General features: G+C 42.7%; 1 protein-coding gene across 8 annotated transcripts in view; it reads left to right on the top strand.

Moving 5' to 3' along the window:
- The window catches only part of UBE2E3 (ubiquitin conjugating enzyme E2 E3), a 59,430-nt gene that overhangs the window by 9,215 nt on the left and 26,439 nt on the right, over nucleotides 1-23,776 (top strand). Inside the window, exons 4-6 of one of the 8 annotated variants that reach the window (XR_014694285.1) lie at nucleotides 17,368-17,437; nucleotides 17,820-17,844; nucleotides 20,783-20,800. The exons of 3 other annotated variants lie outside the window; for them this stretch is intronic. Coding sequence is in view for 3 of the 5 variants with exons in the window: in XM_084523579.1 (XP_084379705.1) it covers nucleotides 17,820-17,844; nucleotides 20,783-20,824 (67 nt within the window). In the remaining 2 variants the exon portion in view is untranslated. Of the gene's footprint in view, nucleotides 1-17,367; nucleotides 17,438-17,819; nucleotides 17,845-18,749; nucleotides 18,780-19,248; nucleotides 19,276-20,782; nucleotides 22,799-23,776 lie in introns of those variants that run through there. 4 more of the 8 variants (XM_084523579.1, XM_084523581.1, XM_084523580.1 and 1 more) reach the window with 4 other exon arrangements.

Below are 23,776 nucleotides of genomic sequence, written 5' to 3'. Positions count from 1 at the left end.
TGAATAAGTCAATCCGTTCCTTTGTCTCTCAAATGTAGTAAGTTTCCATCTCTCCTTTGACAAAGCCAGGCGTTAGTTTTGTTACTTTTTTGAAATCAGTAGGAGGAAGAATATTCTGAATGTAGTCAAATACAGCAGCACAAATGCATGCCTAGGTCGTCGCATGTACTGTTGTGTTTTTTTCATAGAATAGGATTTCATAGAATTCTTCCAATCAAGCTTCTGGCTTTTCAGATCAATGGCAATCTCCTCAGTTTTGCATTTGTACTGTTCATGTCTTATTGGGCAAATGTCTTCATGTTGCTAAATATTGAGTATCAAGTAAAAAAAAAAAAAAAAAAATCAGTTTGGCTTGTTTTCACCTCTGTAGTGAAAACCCCAGCTGTGAACACTAAATGGTTCCCTACAGGAGGAGCTGTTGATTGAGGTAGGTAAGAGACATTATATTAGGAATGCACGCAAGAATGCCCATGCTGAAATTGAAGGAGCAAAATTTAAAATAATGAAAAAGTAATCCAAACCCTACTTCATAATGTATCTTCTGCGAGCTACAGTGTACTTTTTATTCTGTCTCTTCTTGCCCCCGCACTTGCTTGCCACTAAATACAATAAATCCATGCTACAAGAAAAGAAAGATGAAGTTTGCAGAATGATTCTGAGAATACAAACCCACAAAATTATTTCTAACACTTCCTTCCCTGTACAGAAGTTTGCAGTTGCAAAAATGCCATTAAGAGGGCTCACAAATCCTGTAAGAACATGTTTGAAGTAGCTCTCAAGTGAATATTCAAATATTGCTTTTCAGAATTGTCCAGCTTTGAACATAGACTTGCAGTTCCTTCATTGTTAGTCAATGAATGTAAATCAGTGGCTCATAGTGATTTAAAGATCTGTTAATTTAATGATAACCTTGATTTATCTGAAGTTATTTCTACTAAGCAGTTTCTTCCTTGCTCTTTCTTCCCTCCCCCTTTCCTACAAGAAGAGTCTAGTCTAGGTCAGGCTAGCAAGGAGTGGTGTAATTTAGCACAGCAATCAGAAGTTGGTATTTTTTTGTCCATTTGTAGTAACAGCCTCATTCTGCTATCTTTATGTGTGTGCAGAGTGGCTTTTACCTTATTTGCCAGTAGTCAGTGAAACTGCTTAAGGAGTAGGGATGAAACAAATCTAGAAAGACATTTCAGTAAAACACTGAAGTGTTAAGTTTTGCTGGAGTGCACTGTTATTTAACATGCATTTAAAAAAAATAATGCAGCAGTGGAAGATTGTGTAACTCCTGTATGTATTGAATTGTGAGAATATTTAAATTACTTTCTTTTCAGTTGAGAGTGGATGAGAGATCCACTGACTAAAATTGCTTTATGTGTGTTTTTTTTTCCTTCACCTTGTCCTGGTGTTGACCTCATTTGAGCTCTAAACCAAGTTTGTTTATTTGGTGTTTTTTTTGTTGTTGTTGTTGTTGTTTTCCAAAAACCCCCATACAGTGAATTTCTCATGGAAGTAATGTGAGCAGCATAATTAAGACAGTGTTATGCAATATAAATAAACTTTTCTACTCGTAGGAGTAAGTTTTTCTGCCTGCAAATTTGCATATTAGGCCCTTGTGTAAGCAGTGTCCACAGTGCTGTCATACATGCTCTTAAATGTCTGTATGTTAGTCGTAAGGTCTTATAAATCTTTCACCAGTTTTCATTAGCAGTACTTTCAAAATGGAGAAAAAAAATCGGCCATCTATCTACTCTGGAGCTGCAAAAATAGTTCAAACGCTTTTCACTCAGCTACTGGTGTTACAAAACTGATCCTCATTATTTCTAAGTTTTGTCTGGAAACAATAGAAGAGCCCAAGATGGACCAGTCTGTTTAAACAATTCTTTAAGCATTGTTGTGCAAAAATTTGTAAAAACCACAGAGTAATATGTCCTTACGCGTAAGGACAAATCTGCTTTTCAAATATCCATTTGTATAACTGCACAAAGCCCGTTCAGGCTCTGTGATAAAACTAATTAAAGTATGCCATATATATATATTTCTTTTTACATTCAAGCTGTGCCTTGCTCCTCACTGCCAACCTGTTATATTTAGTTTGTAATAAACAGTGTACATGGCAAGGTCCTAGCGCACTGAACACCTTGCCATCAGACTGACTGTCTGTGTGTGTCAGTTACCCTTCTTTGATCTGATATTTACTTTTACAGCCTTAGGACACCTAATTTTAACTCAAATTAATGAAGTGCAAGTAGATGAGAAATAGCTAAACTATGTTAAACCCTTTATTTAGAATTCGTCATCTACTTCATGTAAAACTGATGGGTGGAGATTTCCTGCGACAGGTGTAACTGTGCTTTGCAAATATGTGGAACGTTCTGAAACAGGTAGTACAGGCATGATGAAAATACCGTAAGCGTGTTTTGAGTTAGGCTAAGCAGGCAGGAGCAAGGATATCCAACTACTGGCTGGGATGGGAGAATGCAGGCCATTAAACTAGCCACAGACTACACTGTGACTTTAAATTGATGCCTTTTTTGAGCCAGTAACTGCTAGCAATGAACAAGTCCTAACCTGCTTGCATTAGCTTGGATTAATTTTCTACAGTGTCCTCATGCAGAGAGCGTTCTATGCTATTAACGGGTTCAGAGCTGTGGTTGAAGTGGTTGTTAATTTTATAACACTTACTCTAAAAAAGGCTGGTCAGATCTGTTAGGAGCTCAAATCGAGATTTACTTGACAGTGTTGAAACTGCTGTAGTTTAGCATCACTTCCAGGAGCAAGAGGGGCAGAGATTGCCGTGATGAAACACCACTCAGAACTGCACTTACCAGTAGCTTGTGTTCAGTTTGGAAGGGTGTGTAGGGAGAGTCTTTAGAGGACCGTCCTGTAGTCCTTCGTCACTGATGTTTTCATTATTGACTTGGATGCTGGACTAGAGCTACATACTAGAGCATGTAATAAATGTTACATTTTCAGGTAACAGCAAAGAGGAAGTGATTACGGGTGCTTTGGAGGACAGGACTAGAATCCAAAGTGACATGGGCAAATGTAGGAAGTGACCTTAAATACATGCAATAGCACACAATTTAATAATGAGAACTGCAAGGCACAGCCCTTTAGTAGGCATAGTGGGCTGCACAAATCCATGGGAAAAAATGGCTGGATAAGGAGCAGTTTTTCAGAAGAGGTGTAGCAGGCCTGAGGATCATGTGCTTTTCAGGAGTGAACAATACTACTAGACCACAGCAAGAGAAATAAATAGAACAGCGGTCACAGTAGGGAGATGCATTAAAAAAGAAAGAAGTGTTGGAGACATGGTGTATAAACTCATCCCATTCAGTTCAGCAGTAGTAAAGGCCAGCTGGAGTACCTTATCCAGTTTTAAGCACTACACTGCAAAACGGCATGGGCTAGCTGGAAAGAATACAGATTAGAAGAAAGAAGGAATAATCTGTGGATGTATAAGAAAGTTCCTGCAAAGGAGATACAGCAATTACTGCTAGTCTTATCGGGTGGTTATGGGAGCGGCTTAAATTGCTATAAGGAAGATCTAGGGTAGACATTTGGAGTACCTAGCTATAAAGACAGTATGCAGAAGGAGGTGGTGGCTCTGCATCACCAGAGGTTTTCAAGAACAAAGGTTAGACATGTAACTGTCAGGGACTGCTTGGGTATAGCTGATCCTGTGTTTAAGCAGGAAACAGACTAAGTGACCACTTAAGGACTAGTTTGACCAAGCTATCTGTGGCAGTGGATTTAAGTAACAGTGTTAAAGGAAGGCTCATCAGGAAGTGATTTTCCCCTCATTTAAAAACTCTGTTGTAATATTTCTCTCTATTGTATTTCTCTATTGATAGAACTTGGGTTCTGTCATTTCAAGTAACAGCAATTATTTAAAAAGTCACTGGAAACAGTTTTAGCCCTGTTGTCAATTTAAAAAAAAAATCTAGTGATTTTTCTGCTAATTATTTTTTTTTCTATGTAGCTTCATTTTCGGTTTGTGTCCAACCCTACTTTCCTTGCACAGTCAGCATATTCTGCTGATAACTAGAAATAAGCTAGACACATGTCTGATGTTCTCCAGGGGTGTATCACCACTGTGAGAAACTAATAACACTGGTTGTGTAGTAGATCTTGATTTTGGTTGTGTCCTGTGCTCCGTGTTTGGAGTTTCAGCTTTTGTTCCACAGTCATATAGGTACATCTAGCACTGAGATAAACAAAAGCAAGGGATGTTTTTTTCCCTGCTTTACAGAGGCAAGATGCAGTCAATATGCAAGGCTCAATGCATCTGTGCACATGCATGCCGAGTGGATCAAGTGCATCAGAAAACAGTTGTGTAGCATGCTGCCCCTGACCAAGACTCTACCATGGATCCTATCCCTAAGCACCCTCAGGAGTCAGGGCTCAGAAGATTGTAGTGAAACTGTAAGCAGCCTGGCAGGTTTCCAGCTGATGAGTTAATGCTGCTATAAACTCCAGTAGTTCCTCTTTGAGGCATGCAGAAGGGTGCAGACACTGGGAAAGTAGCCAAGAAAGGCAAAGAGCAGACGGCAAAGCTAAAGGCCAGCCTCAAGGATTCACAACACAATTGTCTTCGAGGTGGGATCCTCCCATGCCAGAAGCCCTCTCCATAGCTCTGGCGGCAGCACGGGAAATTGGTAAGCAAATTAAGGTATGTGTTCAGTGCAGTTAGCCTGACTTGTCTGTGCTTGGCTAGCATAGCTTGAGCAAAGGTAGCTGCTACCTGTGCCCAACGCTCCTGCCACCCCACCACTGGATTAGCAGTACAGGGTGCTGCAAGAAGCAGTGGGCTCACCGTCATGGCACATAAGTTCATTGAGCTTGAAGCTGCAACCAGGCAGTTTTTAACTCAGGTTAGCACTTCAGTCTCAAGCTTAGGCAAAGTCACCAAAATATTGAAGACTGGGTGAGTCTGTAGAGCAGGGCATCAGCAGGTCAGATTCCATGGCACAAGTGAAAAATAAACAGCAAACAGAAACATTAGGGTCTTCTTTTCTGTAGGGAAAGCTATTTTTGTTTGAAATTTAAGTGAAGCGTTTAGCTTGTAAATGGTTTGAGCAGAGTGAGTTTGGGGGGGGGAAAAAAAAGTGTTGCAATAGATCAGTGGCTGCGCAATAGGAGATCTGTGCAGCTGATGATGATCCTTGCTGTGAAGCAGCAGCTATTGCAGCAGACAATGGGCAGCTAGATTCCTCCCCAGGCACATGCACCTCTTCTTACAAACAAAGGACTTGTCCAGCCTGCAGTCACTGCCTGGGGTGTGCTCGCACTTTAACCAGCTTTTGTCCTTCTGCCTGGTGCCGCAGCACCAGAGACCGGGTGAAGAACCCACTGTGGCTGTGTTTGTGCTCCGTGGTGGAGGTGTACCTTGTGCTTGTCCTGACTTCTTCGTGGATGCTTTGAGAGTGCCTGTGTCCATGTCAGTAACGCCAATGTCGGGAGCTGTGAGGGGCATCACAGCCATGGTGGGACATCAAGGATTTACTAACGCCTTCCTTAGCAGGCACCTTAGGGGCCTAGGGAGCCAGGCCCACTACAGCACAGCCCACTTAAACAGTTTCATGTTTGGTGTTTTCAACTTCAGCATCCTGGGAAAGAAATGAGATTCAGTTTAATTTCTAGTCTATAAAGCAAAAGCAGGGAGAAGTCTTGGGAGACTAAAATCTACTTGTAATGAGCTCTGTAACAAACGCTGTATTCCCATGGAAGCAAATTTAAGTGATCTAAGTTACCCAGTACAACCTACTGCACATTAAGCATAGCCTGAGTGATTAAACTGAGTTCTTATGCCAAAGGAAAGAAATACAGTACCAACTGAAGTTCTGCAAGCCTGATTAAACAGTAATCAAATCTGAGAGGGTGATCTTCACATGATAAACTGTGTGAAGAGCAGTCTATGGCTGCAGAAGTGTTTGCTTGCCTGGAGTAGATACTTTGTATGGAACTAAAATCCCTACAGATTTTACACTGCCAGGTAGTGCCATGTGGCTTGCCTTTCTGCCACAGAGTGCTGTGGTCATTCAGAGTTTGAAGAGCAACCTTGCTGTCGCATCTTCAAGTCTGGTTTGCTTCTATTTATTTGTTTGTTTGTTTATTTCTATGAAGTGACTGAAAGCCATAGTCACAGATGGTGTTCTTGCTTCCGCCACAGCAAACACACCACAGCTCGTTATTTAAATAAGAAACAAGTTACTAAAGTGAAATGGTCACAACGAAAGCAGAACAGTAGGAGTGCAATGATTCATTTGATAATACACAGTATCAAATCTTAAATCAATGTGGAGAGACCAATTACTTTTCAAACACTAGTTTTCCAAGTTTTTTTGTTTGTTCGTTTTTTGTTAAACTGGTTTGGTTTTGGAGTTGATTTTTTTTTTTTTTTTGTCTTAGGAATAACTGAAACAAAATAATTTCTTATCAGTTAGAAGGCAAGCTAACGGTAGCAGTTGTTGATACTAAAACAACTATTGCAGGCTGAGCACTGTGTGGTTCTCCTAGATATAAAGGGCATTCCGGGCAAAGTTCCCATAAAATGGGTGTGCCTTATTAGAAATCAGCGAAGAGGGGGGCAGGGATGGAGGAAATAGAGATACGAGTTGTACTAACTGCATAAACGTTCTGTCATCGCTTTATTTTCTTTTGGTAAAGAAAGCAAGCTCTGTAAGGACATGCCTGAAGTTTGACAATGGTAATTCTGATCTGGTAGAAGGAACTGAGAACTGTTATTTCTTATGAATTGCACTTGTTTGTCTTTTGTGTGATTGTTCTATGTTTTACATAAAATGTTGAACAAAAACTAGAAATAATTATTTGCTTAATTTGGCCTAACGATGTGTGATGGTGGTCTGTGCTGTTCTGCCCAGTGTTTTAAAGAAGGCGAAAAGGAGGAGCTGATGCTGCAGGATGCACTTATATGAGATTTTGCAATTTTCTGTGTAGCCATGACATAGCACTGAAGTTGTACTTAACCTATGTAAAATTCAGTAGTAGATTTTTTAAAAAGATAATATTGAAGAAATAAACTTTTTTTTTTTCCCCCTGTAGGCTGAGGCAGGTGAAGCTTTGCTAGCCTAGAAATCATAAGCCAAAATTTATCTGTCCTCACACGTACCCAGGCTACATGCAACATCACAAAATACATCTTTGGACTTGGGACCCTGCTCAGGGGCAGTGTGGGGATTTTGTTCCGGATTCCTTGGCTGCTGGCTGGCGTGGCTGTGGGCACGTCTCGCCGTGCATCTCCCTGGTACAGAGCTCACCACGGAGCACCTGGCTGGGCTGGGCTGGACTGGGCTGTGCAGAGAGCAGGCAGTGCCAGCAGGCTGCCTGCCTGCCGTGCCAGCTGCCTGCAGGACTGGGTCATGCTGCGGAGGGATGGGGCTCCTCATCTTCTGGACGTTACTTAGCCATTTGTAGCTCCTCTGAGTTGCTCTCTGTGTGTTTGGTCTCATTAATTGAGGACCATGTGGTGTCTGATGTCGTGCTCTAAATGGCTACTGCCTAATTTTCACGCAAGTAAGATCGTAGGAGAGGTTTGGGTAACTCAAATGCACTGCTTTTGGCCAGAATCAATTTTGAGATTCCACCAGCAGTAGCAGTGTTACACACGGATGTGGCACGCTTAACTTTTCTTTACTCTTTCATTCAGATTCAGACCTTTGAGGAGTAAGTGTTAATGAAATCTCTGATCTGAATTATCAGACTCTGCTGTGCTTGCACTTTCTTTTGTTTTTAAACATGGGAGTAGGAAGACAGGAGTGACAGTGAGCAGAGCTCTTCCTGCATCTGAGATAATCTGGATGCCTCTCCTCTAAAATCTGCCAACCAGGCTGGGAAACTTTCCAGTAAAGGTAGCCTGTGCCCACCTCAGGGATAGCAGCTAGTTTCAGGATGCTGTTTATCAAATCGTAGTGCACCAATATAAAAATCAGTTTGACATTCTCCTTCGAAAAAGTCAGTGAAGAGCAGATACTTTGGAGAGGCCGTATTGCCCCAGGTCTCAGTCAAAATCCACTTATGTCCAGAAGCATTCCAGGTTTAAGTTTAAAAGATCCATGGACTTTTGAAGTCTGATGCTGGGCGGAAAAAAGGAACAATAAATCATGTAGAGAGTACTCCACATAGCACAGCGAAAGCTGTTTCTGGAAGTAATTGTATCGATCATTTTCTGAAGTTGGTCGCTGATCACGAAAATGAGGAACCTGTTGCAGTTAGTTCTGCAGTCATTAGTGGTGCATGCTTGATGAGCAGTGGCTGAGACACCACGCAGTAGCTGCTTATGCAGAATCTCTGTTAAGTGCAAAGACAGCTGGCAGAATATACAGCTCTGAGTCACCCTGGCACTACTGGAGTGCATAGCCATGGTCTTTAAGCTAGACCCTGGATTTTATTCCACCTGTATGCAGAACAGGGCAGGGAAACAAACCTTTGTGCTTCACAGTCCTAGGGCTGTTGTAGACCATATAAATTTTACTGTCTTGAGTGCTTTGACATTGCACCACCTGCACGTGGTCCTAAGTGACCTCAGCCTTCGATAGGAGCAAATGATTTTCCGGGGTGTCCCAGCTGTGCTCTAGAGCCAACAGCGCGGCACTAGCTGGGGTCACCTCTTTCTTCCAGGGAAAAACTCTATTAAACCAGCATGTTAATTGGATAGCCATGCTTTGCTCGAAGTGTGGCTCAAAATGAGTGTGCTAAGCAATGCTGTGCCTCTCTAAGTTAGCAGTTCCCCTAATTTTTCTAGTCTTGTGCTGAGTCTTGGTGGTGGAGTTTCCAATATCATTAAAATAGTTATTTGGGAAAAAGATCTTCCTAAGTGTAGTTTGAAAGACGGAAGCTGTACTCTAAAACCTTTCTGTTCTCATATTTGATGTCTGCAATAAGTTGTTCCCTGTGTTATTAATTCTTCTGGCAGGTGGAGTTAATTTATTTGTGCATTAGTCTTCGTGCTGCTGGATGAATTATAGATTTAATTATGGTCCAGGTGCTCAGAGCTTTGCTGTTCTTCAAAAAATGAAATATAAAGGAAAAGTGAGTAATTTTTTGGCTTGTTGAATAAATGTAAACATTGGGAAACTATACCAGAGTATAAATAAAGAGCGGATTTACTTTGCAGAGAATGTTGTTATCTACTCCAGGGTGTTCTGCTTGGTGGGGAGGATTAGTGCTCTGTGTTATACTGGGACACACCTTTTTGCAGTTACTACTGTATGCAACAAAAGATTAAAATCTTCTACCTACAATTCCTTGTGCTTTTAGACCAAGTCTTTTTTCTGCAATTATGGCCAACTACAAACTGCAACACTACTTATTTGTGTTTATTTCTTATCTTAAAACTGTTTTCCATCATACTTTCCATCAGTCTGTATGAAAAATTACTTTTTGGATGACATTTAATTCCATGAGAGCCCTTTTCATAACTGGTTGTTCATGGTCAGGCCAGAATACAAGATCCATGAAAGAAGTGTAATTTCTGCACTTTGCAAACTTATTTTTTCTGGCAGCTGTAAAGCTACTCTGAAAACTTGAATTTATGCGCTCTCCCCACTAACATCGGTCCTTTAGCATTAGATCTTTGGATGCTGGCTGTTGAAGCTGCATTTTCTGGTGCGAGATCTAAAGCTTTTCCTTGGCAGGTATTTAAATGCCAGCAGATCAGAGCTTTCTTCCTGGCGAAGGGCAGTGACGGGTAGATGCCTTTCTGCTCGCTACCTGACGTCAGGGCTGCAGAGCTGCAGCCCCCCAGCCCAGAGGGGCAGTGCTCGCAGTGTGGGCAGGTGCTGGATGGACGCTGCTGCTACCCAGCTCCCGTGTGACTTCATGTGCGTAGCTGGGAGCTACTCCACTGCCCTGGGTCCCAAACAGCATCCTCTTCCCACAGCACTCGCATCCTGTCATGGTCACTGTCGGCTGCCCCATGCAGTCAAGGCACTTTTATTCAGATATTTTACTAGGTACATCGGTATCTTGATTAAAGCAGCTAGCTTCATTTTTTATTTTTATTTTTTTTTTAGGTTTAGAAAGCATAACTGCAACTGTATATATATCTGCATGGGTGTGAATGTATGCGTGCATACAAATAAGCTCTCTGCTCTGTGAAGAGAAGAGGTGTTTCTCTTTTTACTGAGATTTCATGCAATATATGGGCAAGGGGCAAGTGTATGAGCTATGCTAATTCAGTGGGACTTGCTTCTCTTCATTCTTCATTTCTGCATTTTTAATTACTGCCTTTCTGGTTTGTGGCCTTGAGTCAGAAAAAGCACACCATGCTTTCCTCACCTTTTCGAGGAAAGCGTGTGTCTGTGTGTGTGTAACAGCTTTTCTGAAGGGAGCGTGAATTGGCCCTGTTTCAGCTGCCACTAAACATCACTTGGCAGTGCCCTTGGAATAATACGCATCTGCTGCTGTACCTGAGACAAAAAATAAAGACTACCTTTCTTAATAGATTTAGCTATTTTAATATGCCATTATTACTTGCAATAATATGAAATTTTCAGATGAAGATAAACTGTCCAATTTATCCTTGCAATTGTCCTCTTTTGCTCCTTTTCATTTTGGAGGTGGAAAAATTCATATCATGGTTTCATTATCTTTTTGGTACTGCATGACCAATACCCTCAGAAGTCTGCTCTTCCTCAGACAGAAATAATGTTTGATGTGTCTCCCGAGGAAGCAGCCAAAAGTACAAATTCTGACCTCATCTTTAAGCTTTTTCATTTCCTTTACTGACACTTAATGAAGTTACTATCACAGCCATTAAAGATAATTTTATAATACATTTCAAAAGTAGATTATGTAATTACAGTTTCTTGTTGTACTCTTTAAGCATGAAGTATTGATGCTGATTCTTCATTTTGGCCTACTATGGCAGTGTCAGTTTGCTCTGGTTGTTAGTTAGGAAGTGTGTTCAACATCTGAGGTGGTAAGGAGCTTATCTGGGGTGGGAAAATCAACATGCATTAGAGCACCTTGATATTTTTTGTTAAGAAATCGGTGAAATTTCAAGTACCACTTCATAACGTGTCTGTATTTCCCACTTTTTCTTTGACACTTAATGCAGGGGAATGTTTCCAAAAGTTTTGCCAGTGTTACTGGATTCATTTCTGCTTCATTGGTATATTGGCATTGTGAAGAGCTGTGCAGCCATGTGCTCAGCATGGCTCTTGCTGCTGGGCCTGGAATGGGATTTTCAGAATCAAGCTCTCTTGGTAGGTGGCAGCTTTTGGCTGGGAAGGTACACATGCCATTTCTTAATTTGAATACATCTTTAATGGGGCTAAGTTTAGAATAAGATTAGGGAGTAAACTCTTCATACGGATTTTCCTATTACGAGGCCTAAATTTAGATTCCCTTTTATATAAGGATAATGTTAGATCATGAACTACCTGCATTTTGTGGGAGGTTTGGGAATGCGTGGAGTAGCAGTTCCATTCACGTATAGGCTTCAAGTCCTTTGCTCAAGAAGGAAACGCAGTTGGTGTCAGCGTGTTGGCTAGATGGAGTGCAATTATAGGAGGCTTTACATAAGTGCTGGGTGTTAACTCAGAACCCTGTCTTCCTTTGGTACATTTGTTCATTGTCGTGTCCTTAGGTTATTTAATAAAACATGCAGTGAAACAGTAGAAAAGCTCCTAGACTTTGTCTTCCAAATGGCTATTGCTGTCAGTGTTAAGGTTCTTCATGTCTTAAACCAAACAGTCATTCTTCTTTACAGCAAATCTCTGATTCTGAAGAGTTATTTGCTCTTCATGTGTTACTATATATTTTTATTTAAAAACTGAATTATATAGATCGGGACTTTTTCCTTTGGAAGTCAAATCAAGTGCACTGTAATTTCTGGGTATAAGAGTGATGCTATATAAAATTATTCCTAATATTAGAAATATAGAGGAAAAGCAAAACAAGCTGATGCCACACACTCCTCAGATTTCCCGCATTTCTGGTATTGACTGTCTTAGTGGACTTCACACATTCGTTTTTGTATTTGTATATAGCTGCTCACAGTGGTGTGGTGTATTAAATGAGGTCAGCTTTGCACTACTGAATTGTAATCAGTCAGATCTCAGTGCTGCTCCTAAACATTGGTTTGCTGTAAGCACACTTTGGATGATCTCTGCTTAGTGCTGAGGAACTCTTTCCCTGAAAATTGTGTGCCTTTTCAATGTGTCATGGCTCAATTATCACGTTCAGTTTTGGCTGCCAAAATAGCCATATATATTGTCTAGCGAGTGACAGCCTGGGCCTTTATCTCTCCCTGGCTGTTTGCCAGCTGTTTAATTGAAGCCCTGTGTTTGCTGTGTGTCACATCTTATGGTGGTCTATTATACCCAGCTAAAACAATATTTTGAAAATGTTTCAAATGTAAACTAATTCTGTGAGACTTTACATCCTGTTATTTACACGATCTGTTGAGGATGCAGTGCAGGTCATTTTTTCCTATGAATACAGATGTTTGTACCGCAGGTCACCTCATGTATTTCCATAAGACAAGACGAGGATGCAGAAATGCTATCCCAGCCCCTTGAGAGAAGTAATTAAGCTGTACATTCGTCATGTAATTTTTCATTTGTAGTTTCAGAGGCATTTTTAAAGCCAAATGTTTTCTTTGTTCTGCCCCTTAGAAAAGAGCATGGATACAGAGATAGCTGAGATCTCAAGGGATCAAGGGTTGTATTTCTTCTCAGATGTTCTGAGTGAAATCGGTGCTGGGCTTTGAGTGAGCGGTGTCTGAGAGGCAGCGAATGATGCGGCTGCTGTAAGCAGCACATTGGGTTTGGCAGTCGTCTGCTTTCCATCAGGAAAGACTTGAGGCTCACGTTACTCGTGGCAGAGCTGAACTACTGATTTGTGTCTTGGCCCCTCATGGGCTGGGGGATGGAGCTGCGCGGTGCAAACCCAGGATGTTGGAGGGCTGAACACACCATGCCTGAGTGTGCGGGGAAGCCTCAGACAAAGTATGAATCCAGGAGAGCTCTCCCTGCTCACCTTTGCAGAGCTATTAATCTCCCTCACTCTCTCTCAAAAGAGCACGTGTCTTGGGGAATTTCAGCTCCTGGGTGAGATTCCGGTGCTTTCACCTCAGAAGCCATGAATGTGCATTAGCTGACATTCTTGGCTATGTAGATTTTTTTTTTTGGCAGAAACTTTTATTTTCTGCTGCTTTAAGAAATCAGGATTTGTTCTATTGCTTGTTCGATAAGAAGACTTAGCTGTTTAACAAGAAGGAAATGATAAAAGTCTTAGGAAACAGCTTTACAATTTTAGGTCAGAGGAGCACAGAGCAGAAGAGAGCTTTAAGATAGATCCCGTTTTTGTGCAGAACTCCAGATTTATAATTAAGTAGTAAGTGTTGGCATTTTAAAAAGGAGAGGAAAAGATAGCCTGTAGGCAGGATTAGATCTACAGATTTTTTTCTTCTTAATCAGAGGGGAAAACAACCCATTTGGATAAAGCCATCTAGTGTTTTTGAAGATGTTTAATATTAAAATGGGCCTTTGTAAAAGGAGGTAATTGTTGGAGTGCTCTTAAACCTGTTCCGTGGAAACTGCAGTATTGTGTGTGTGTATGTGTAATATACCCAAGCATGTGCATGCATGTTTTTTTCTGGTTAATCTGATAGAAGAGTTCTGGCAAATGCACCCCCTGCCTCTTTCAGAAGCTGCCCTGTGTAAGTACGGTAGCGGAGCATTAAACAATACCCAGGAGAGCGCTGCGCACACACCGGGCAGCACGAGGGTGAGTGGTTGTGGCACTTCTGCTGTGCTGTCGCTGCGTGTCCTTTCAGGAAGCACATCACAACAGCTGCTGGCAACCCTTCATTGTGGCAGGACCTACATAATTCTGGTAGTTTTACTATGTGACCAGTCTATCTAGTGTCAAAAAAGGTCACTTTCCCATGCCTGAGTTTCTGCCTGACTAAAGTCTTCCTTATGCCATTAAGCTTTCCCATGAGTGCTGTATTGAGTATATTTGACACGTGAGTTTCTTATGTCTTGAATTGCAGTACTTGCTGGGGAATCTAAAGACATCAGCTAAGTTTTTTTTTTTAAATGTGCAGGTAAAGTTGGTGCTGGAAGGTACCTTAAAGAAATTCTTAGTATGTACGTGCCACCTGATTGGATAAGGTGGGTGTGCTGCTGAAATGGAGAACTTAGGCAGCCTCTGAAACTGGGGGACAGCACGGCCTGAAGTGGATCGGGGGCAGAGCAGGTACCCGTGCAGCAGTTGCTGCAGTTCTGTGGGAAGGTGCAGAACAGTGCCATCAAAACACAGAACTGGCGGCGTGAGCTTGGGGTGAGTCTGGACTGACCGTGGTGCTTGTGCCTGAGGGTTTTGCTCAGCTTTCCATGCGGAGGGCTCTGCTTCCTCCTGCAAGTCTGCCTGTGCTTACACCTTCATTCTCAGTTTCCGACTTTTCGCATCTTGTTCCTCCCTCTCCCATCTTCACAGTTGTGAAGTGAAAATCACTAGGGCTGAACACTGGATTTTTTGGTGGAATATTTGTTGTGTGTTTGTAGTTGCTTTCTCTGGGGATTCAAAAAAAAAAAAAAAAAAGAAAACGAGACATCCTCTCCAGGAACATGCAGAGTGTTCAGGGCTAAAGCAGGCCATGAAAAGGGACACTTCCCTTTCTTGTCAAATTGGCTTTGGTTTCTCAGATCCATCATGCTGGAATGCAGCCCTGAAACGCCAATTTTCTTGTAAGGAGGAAGCAGAGCCAATTGATTTAAACTTCTCCTTGCGTCTGCTGGCAATTTCCGCCAGAAGCTAATTACAGCTAGCAGCTCTCACCAGCAGCTGACCGAGTAGTCCCCCCCCTTAAAGTAAGCAGTGAGTTTAAACCTGCACAGGGATTGTTTTTCGCCTTGAGATTGTAAGGCTGGGGTTAAATTATTTAAGCAGTTATTTTACACACGCCAACAGAGACCTTCAAAAAGTATGTAAATCATTTTATCACACAAATAGTATCTGTAGCTTCTACCTTGAACCAGAAGGTAATTTATTGGGCTTTGCACCGTATCCCTGTATCATTTCGAGACTACGCGATGTGCATGTTTAACTTCTGATGTGACTTCCCAGCTCTCTATCTGTATTGTAAGATACATAAATTACTTTGGGGTAAATAAAATGGTTCAGACCTTTTTGATAAATGTAGGTTTGAAAGTGCTTGTAGGTACTGGAAATTTTATACTTATTGAAACTGTATTTCCACTGACATGAATTTCCTCCTGCGAGAATGAACCTTTTAATGAAGGATGAGGCATGACTTCCTTTCAGCTCTCATCACTAGATGGCGTTGCCTAGTAGTCTAACAGTGGAGTGTTATTGTGAAAGTAGCTAACATTAATGTAAATTGACAGAGTAATTCCAAAATATTTAAATCTTTCACTGTGCATGTCTTGGTTTTCTTCCTTTCTAAATCACACTTCTAATTGCTCAGGAGAGAGTGCCTCATGTAAGTGTTATTGCTGCATGTACGACTCCTAGGCAAGCAGTCTGCTGTAGTTTCTGCTGTGTTTCTGCTCTCATCCTTGCCTTACTTGAAAACTTCTTGAGGTCTCTTGCTGAGGGACTGAGGCTCAGTGAGACTCCATGCCACGTTTTCATGCATGGTTCTCTCTGTATACAATTAACATTTCAGCACAAAATTAGAGGAGTTTAACAGAGGGACGGCTTGGAAGATGTTAGTTCAGATGACAGCAAGCGTTACTTTCTGGAAAGCTCCTCAGAAGGCATATTCTTATAAAGTATGATGTCTGCTGTTATTGCAGGGAATGTGAAATCAATGAAAGCATTCTTTTTTATTTTCTTGCCTTTTTTTTTTTGTTGTTGTTGTTGTTTATTTTTGTGTGTTAACCACTGGGTGTTATTTTTCTGTCTGGTTTCCTGTGCTTTGTTAGTAGTCAGTTGTGCTTCCTGGCTGCAGCACTGGCATGACAACACCATGCCTGCACGTGGGGCATGGCCATGCCTCAGGCATGTCACTGGCTTGCTTTTTCCCAGGCAAGGCAAGAAGAAACTTGCCTTTAATGCCAGCTACGTGTTTAGCTAAAAGCAGAAAGATGACAGGTAGGTGGATTTATTCAGGGAAGATGGCAAAGGGAAAGGATAAACCCAATCAGCTTTTGTGCAGTGCTTCCTGTTCAACTCCATCATCTACCTCTTCTAAAATGTAAGTGGAAATTCAGCATCATCTACGTCCTTTTTCTGGTTCACCAGCACTTAATTTAAAATGATCTTAAATGCTTAAAACTAGAATTATTTTTAATTATTTCTTAACCCATAGCAGTTGTATTTATTAGTTCACTAAAAAGTGAAGAATTGTTATCAGCAGGAATTACTATAACTCACTTGTTTTGTTTCATAGTCTAAATAATGCTTTTTATCAGTCAGTGTGCCAGAAACTCTACACTGAGATGGAGAGCATGCGCTCTCCTGGTTGCTCTAACACCTGTATTTACAAAACAGTACTTTAAAATGCTTAGTTGTAGGATGATGTTGCTGATTTGCATTAACAGCTTGGAGACCTATAAAACAGTATCAGACTATGCAAAATAATGAGAAATATGAAAGCCAAATAAATAGGAAAAAAAGCAAACCAAGCAAACAGTTAGCTTGTACCATAATATATTGTGATGACAGTGGGTCACCAAAGCTACTGTTTACTTCAGAGGTTTGCAGATGGGTGCTAGAACTTACTTGAACAATTTTCTGAACACCCCTACAGTGTATTTCTGTAGATTAATGTGGTTTCTGATGAAGTCTTGCTTTTTTTAAAAAAAAAAAAAAAAAAAAAAAGGTAAATAAGACCTGGGGAGAGAACAAGGTTGTTGGAGAGCTCTGCAGCACGGTGGCTAACAAACAGCCTGCTCTGCTCATATGAGGGGCAAGTGGTATAAGACTGCCTGACAGAAAAACCCTTAATCTACTTTTACATGCCTATATATTTATAAGTCACAATGAATAGGAGTCACTATGAAGTAATCCAAGCATTTGCAGGCTAATTCTTCAACACTTTACACAGGGTAATTGGTAATAAAGGTACAAAAGTTACCAGAGAGTATCAGTAGCAGAGGTCTACGTTCATTTGAACACGCCATTCAGTAAAGCACAGAGGCATGTGCTTATCTCCCTTTGAAGTCGGTGAGTTTTAAGCACACGCAGAAGTGCTTTCCTGAATTGGGGTCAGAGGGAAGGGAGTCAGCTAAACGGGGCCACGTGCAGGCAGAAGGAGGGGAAGGCAGCGCGGGGATCGAGACCTGGAGTAGCTACAGCCTTCGAGTGCTGTGGGAAGTATTTCACAAGGGAGAGCTCTCCCTACAGCTCGGCGAAGCACTTTTAATATTTTTTTATCAGATCTCAAAGCCTTGCCGTCAAAGATGCCTGATTCACTGGACACTCCAGATGGGGCTTAGCCCTATGTCAGGTCAGTGCATTTGAGAAGCATGGCTCTCTGTGCCTGAGCAGGGCAAGTGGGACCTGCCTGCTGTCCGTCCCCACATCACGGCCTGGCCTTTGCCAGATTTCTTGTGGCTGTTCCAGAAATATGCCGTTCAAAGGAATTACACCTCCATCCCAGAACTCTTTCTGGGATGGAAATCTGAAAGCCAGGGATTGTCAGGAACTGCTCAGTCCATCGCTCTTAGGAAGGTTCAGTTTCATGAGAGTCTGGAGAACCAAAGTGTGCATTCAGCGCCATTTTTTCCTCCAAATTTTTACATGGGGGCTGAATGCTCATCTAACCCTGTTTATTTGGGGGGCATTCGGCACATAATACTAAATGTACTTGATTTTTCTTTTATTTGCAGGTCACCTTTTAATGGAGCTGTAAAAGTAAGTGTAAACTGCACCTTCTTTTGTCGCCAGTAAGTGCTGAAGGGCATAATGCTCAGAGCAGGAGTGTCTCTGGGCTCAGGTGTGGGAGAAGGGTGGGCAGCCCCTAGCACTACCCAGTAAGTGCAGGGGTTAAAAGGTAGCGTGGGCTCTCGTTCGTGTTCACTGTCTGTTTGTACAGGCCTCCTAAATTCTGCAAATACCTCCTTTTTGTTGTTGTTTTCATTTTTAAACAGTTGTTCGTGGTGTTCAGTTAGCACCTGGAAATGCTTGCCAGGGGACTCTGTTGTGCCAATCCCAACACAAGCGCACTCAGAAGGACAGTTTCCTCTCTGCCAGCCCTAACTGCTGGTTTTGCTGCTTGGTTGAAACAGGGCTGGATGGCTTGTCTTGATGACCTCCAGGTCAGGCAGTCAGGATGCAGAGCTCAGGCCGTTATCCTGCTCAGGAAGTAGCACTCACCCCTTTCAGTGTCTTACAGAGGATCTTGATCCATGGTAGAAGTCAATCGAGCACATCCTTTCGGTGATTTAGGTGATTCCTGTGGTCCCTATCCAAGATGAAGAAAGTGTGATCTGGATGCAGTTTGCACGTATGTTGGAAATGCAGGTGCAAGCCAGATGAAGCAGTCACAGATCCCAACCCCCCTTTTGCCTCTGTGCTGCCTGATGTGCAGCTGATGTGGTCGTTAGCTGGGCATGTAAACGGGCAGCAGCCCAGGCTGGGGGACAGGGGAAGCAGTATGCTGCAATGGCTTTGGGCTACAGTCTGAAGGGGCGGGTGGGGAAATAAGTAAGTTCTTCAGTCAGTGTCTTTCTGAGCTGTCCTCCTCTATTGCGAGAGCAGCTTAAAACCCCTAGCAACTGCTGCTGTGAATTCTCCTCATTTGCTTTATTCCTTGGCAGCTCTGGTTTGAATAGGAGATGTCTGCATATCCATGGTGATGAGCGAAGATGAACCTTAGATTGTTTTGCCCCCTAGAAGGCTGGCCCGTTTCAGGCACTGTGCAGGAAGAGGCAGTGCCTGGAGATGCTCAGAGGGAGACACCTGCCCACTGCCAGGAGGTTTGCTCTGCATGTCTGCCTGTCCATGGCTGAGCCGCCAGGGCTGGTGCTGAGCAGTCCTTTAGTGCTTGTGCACTCACTGGAGCTGGAATTAACTTCTCATTTTCAAAGGAGGCTTTGTGTGTTTATTTTAAATTACAACTTTTCTGGAAAGAAAAAAAAAATCTGTTTTACAGTGTGTTTCCAGGAGGGTGGGAAAATGTCAGTTGGAAGCAAATATATTTTTTAGTGGTTTTGAGAAGAAAGTTTGAGGATTTGTTGTACAAGGGGCTGACATCACTGCAGAAATCATCTTCCTCTATGCAAAGCTGCACTGCAGGGTATAATGTCACCATTCCAGGAGATCCTATAAAATGTATCCAGTGTCTTACCCTAGTGCCTGGCATGTGAATTCCTCTGCTTTGCCTTGAGTAAGTTGCAATCAAAAATCCTTTAGCTTGCCCTCAGCATCTGAAACACTATTTTCTGAAATTGAAGTTGATTTCATCCCACTACTGTTGTTTCAGAGAAAAAGAGCTTGGATAACATTTATTGGATCTGTTCTGTGAATGTGGAAAAAAGGTCAAGTGAAGTGCCGGAAACCTGTAGCTGAGAATTGCTTCAGCCCTTACGTGGACAGGGCTACAGTGAAGTGCGAGGTATTGTGTGGAATATGGCGCAGGCTTTAGAAACATAGACAAGGTTTGCAGGCACCAGGCAGCTGGAAGAGTGGGATGTGGAGGGCTGCTGCGCTGCTTCCCTGATCTGCTCTTTCCCTTGGGAGCCGCTGTCTGCGCGCATCAGGGTCTGGCTCCCAGAAATGCGAAAAGCAAGACCAGGTTGAGCGTGGCTGACAGCCTCCCATCCTGTACTGCCAGGGGAAGCTTGGAGGAGCACAAAATGCAGGTGAGCTGCTGAGCCCAGCAAAATGCACTGCAGGAATAGTCAGGAGGCAGAATCATACAGAAGAACAAATACTATAGAGAAAAATCAACTGACCTAACTTCATCTGGAAGGCTGCCTGCTCAGTGCAGAAATGTCACTGGATCCTGGGAGGAGCTGTCTTCATGCTCCAGAGAGCGGCACAGTCAAGATAAGAATTGGTGCTTCAGTGAGAGACCACCTCTATCCACACCATTTTGTGCTTTCATGGAGATGACAAAAGTGGCCTGGAACAGGAAGTCCAGCAAAGTATTTATCAGGAGAAGCTCTTGCCTTGTCTTTTTTTCTTTCAGTGCTCCAAGAAAACCATAGAATTGAAAGAAATATAAGCCTTTTGCATAAAAACAAAGTGGTTAAAAAATAAATAAAAAGGCAAAAGGTTAGACTGGAGCTTGCCAGGAGAAAACACCCAGGATTTGTTTGGGGATAGTGCAGTCCACGTGGGACACTTTGTGTGTAAAGCTGTGAAAGGAAGCATGCACGAGAGGCTCTTGTCTGCCTGTCCCCAGCACGGAGCTCTGGTCTGTGGTCTTTTTTTCCTTTTTTTTTTTTTTTTTTTTTTCCTCTTTAAGACGCTGCGTGAATCAAAACGGGAGCAGGAGGCTGAAGCAGCAAGACAGCTGTTATCCTCTCCTTAGAGACTGGAAAGTATCAGCATGCCACCAGACCTGCTTATATTACATGTACTAAACACATCCAGTTCCTTTCTTCTGTCTGTTTTTCATCAAAAGGTTAGAGCGCAGACTGAAGTGAGAGGGACTTTGAAGGTCAGGGCCCCCTGCCTAATTATGTGTTAGGCACCTTATAATAAACAAATGAGCCGGAGGCGGTCTCCTAAGTGGTCTAATTCCTGTTGTACAAACCCACAAAGGAGTGGTGGTGTTTACTTTCTGCTCTCTCTAGATGGGGCCATTCACAGGTGCTCCACTCTTAAGTGTCGCTGTTCTCCGCAGGGAAGGCTGCTCTTTGGCCAAGGTTGGCTCTGTTGGATGTGAGACGAGGAGGAGGATCGCTGTTTCCAGGAAAAGTACATCTTGGCAGCGAGATGTCTACCTGGGCGAGCCAGAAACAAGCTGAGATGCCTGCCAGCTAATTCCAGGGCTGTGACTTGGCAAACATGGGGCAGTACAAGGGAGGGCAGCCAGCGAGGATGTAGAGATACGCACCTAGAGGCACGTTTGTCCAGCTGTGTCTCCTACGAGTAGCCTGGGCTAGCTGAGGCCCAAGCACTTTGTTTCACCTGCCGCTGTGCCACAAGAACAGCAGGGAAGGAAGGGCAGACACCTTTCTGCACCGCAAGATTTGCTGCAGCTTTTGTCCCTAAACTCTGTGCTCGGAGGAAGGCTATCGCTTTCCCCCTTCAGAGAGCTCCTTGTGGCCTTTTCCTGTTAGGGTCACCGTCAAGGTGTGTGTCTTCGGGAGTGCGCTTGGAGAAGTGCTACCTTACCACAGGCTTTGCAGCTATTGCAGCAGCTGCTCAGGACCAAATCAGCATGATTTCATTTCCAGCTTTACATGGTGAAAAGCAGGCCATCTCTCCAGCAGTCTCAATTTCTGCATGTTCCTTCTGGCAGCTTCCACCCTGGTACCTGTTTGCCTTGGAAGCATCTCGCGGTCCTGCTCATGGCCCGATGATGGTGGCAAGAGCCTGGTGCTGGCAGTAGGGCTCCGTGGTCAGAGGTCGCTGCCAGCTGTGTCCCCAAGCGGCCCTTGCTTTGGCTCCTTCCCTGTCTTGTTCTCCAGACAACTTTTCTCCAGCACCCCAATGTTACCAAGATCTCTCTTATAACCCCCAGCTTTTAGCTGGAGGCTTCAGGATTTGTTTTTTTAGTTTATATTTGCTGATGGCTTTTCACATTGTCCAGAGGTGCTTCTGGCATTCTTGGCTGACTTCCACGTCAAGCATGAAAATGACTGAAATTTCCACTCTCTTCCTTTTGCTACTCGACAATCAGATTGCTGCCTGTCTGAACCTCTTGCTTCCCGTGAGAGACCCTAGGGACGCAGGGCAGGGGCTGAGCAAAGACTTCTGTGGGAGCAGAGCAGGAGGCAAAGTGCCCGCTCAGCTGGCAGCACTGACACAAGCTGAGGGGCAGCGCCTTCTGTATATGTGTATGGGAGGATAAGGAGGCGTTTCCAGAGAGAGAGAGAAAAGCATGGTCTAAACGTATTTAATACATGTTTGAGTTTAAAAGCATATGCATGTTTACAATCAAGTAGATGACTGAAATGTACTAACACATTTTCAGCAAGGAAATGTGTTGAGCTGAGGGGTTTGTGCTAGCTGTGTTGATTGAGGGTGAATGTTGGTGCAGCTCTTAGAGCAGCAGCTTGAAGAGGCTGCCTTTGCTAGCAGGGCAGCTGAGCCTGTCTGGTCTCGGACAAGACAAAAAAAAAAAAAAAGGACATGAGGAAAGGTGAGAAACTAGTGGCATCTTGCGATGTTGGATGAGTGATCTCAGATGACCATATTGATATTCTAGCTTTAAAGTTAAATATATAAGGGAGAAAAGGAAGACTTCATTCAATAGACAGGATAGTGGCAGCCAAGAGAATTGGTTTACATTTTTATTAGGTGTTTTCATTAAGGAAATGGGAGGGTAGGATTTACCTCTCTCTGTTTCATAAGGCTTATATGGGATGTCTCAATACTGGAATGGTTAAGCATCTCAGGCTAATGAAAAGATTATTTCAGGGTTCTTGAACTGTTTTATAGCTTGTGATAACTGAAAATATATGTTTATTTCAGGAAACATTGTTTAACTGGTAGAGAGATGTGTGCTTGAGTGCTGCTAGAGCAATATGCCAGAGGTTGTCACATGCATATGTAACACAGTAGCTGTGTATGCGGATCTAATCTGTTTATGAAGAGATTCAAATAATAAGATCGTGGGGTTTGCTTTTGCACAAAAGAAAAATGAATTAGTATGAAGAGATTTTGTATCTTATTTTAAGAGATTGGAAAGATTCTGAGAGAGATTTTTCTGTAAAATATTAAAATTGAACAAAGCAGAAATCAATTTTTACTGAAACCATTGAAGGTCTTTCATTTTCAGTTTTGTTACCGCTTTTTATGCTGTTTATTAATTCATTAACTATACTAATTCATTAGCTGTATATTATTAATGCTAATTATTGCTAATTGTTAAATATTAATTTTTAATGTTAATTCATTAGCAACACATTAAAGCATTATTTATTTTTATGTATGTGTTTTTAGATAAAAGCAAAGTTTCTATCTTCTGAGTTAAGCAAGTTAATTCATACTAGCACTTCGTAGTGTCTAAAACACAGTGCTGTGTTGGTAAAAGCACCTCCACTAATTTCAGGGACATTAGGGAAGGCTCAGAGAACACTACCTGAGAGAAGAGTTCAGTCAGAGGGGCTAAGCACGTTTGTGCACGTTAAATAGTGCTCTACATACCTAATGCTAGCGTAATACTTCTTATACCAACCAAATATTACCACCTGGTATAAAAGACTCCTATCCTGCATGTGTCCTGTGAAAAGTTACAGGTTAAAATAGCTCTGCTTAAATTTTTGTTTCTCTACTTCCTCCATTAAATTTGAGGGGTAGCATCTGTCCAGAAAATGTTTCAGTAGCTAAATGACTTGAGTTTTGAGTGGTCTCCGTTGCATCTCTCCTTCCTGGTGGCACATTTCTGGGATTGGTAACTGCAAGTCATCACCAGCTCCAGAGTTGGACCTGCTCACCCAGCTGGTTGTGACTAGCTGAGAAACCAGCTCCTCCTGCTAGGTTCCCCAGATTACCTGGGATGTGTTTAAGGGCTCTGGATTTCCAGATCATCCTTTCCATGCTTCCCCAAGGGGGACGGTGCTCTCCCTGGCTGGTGCCCCCCGCACCCTGCAGACCTGCAGCCCAGCCACGTCGGCTCAGCTGCAGCTCCTGCGGCTTGGACTGGCTGTGAGAGGCAGCACCGAGAGTA

This window comes from Aythya ferina, assembly GCF_964211825.1.
Source record: "Aythya ferina genome assembly, chromosome: 6".
Classification (NCBI taxonomy): Eukaryota; Metazoa; Chordata; class Aves; order Anseriformes; family Anatidae; genus Aythya; species Aythya ferina.
The sequence above is the reverse complement of the archived record's forward strand: the minus strand, read 5'-3'. Positions and strand labels throughout refer to the sequence as shown.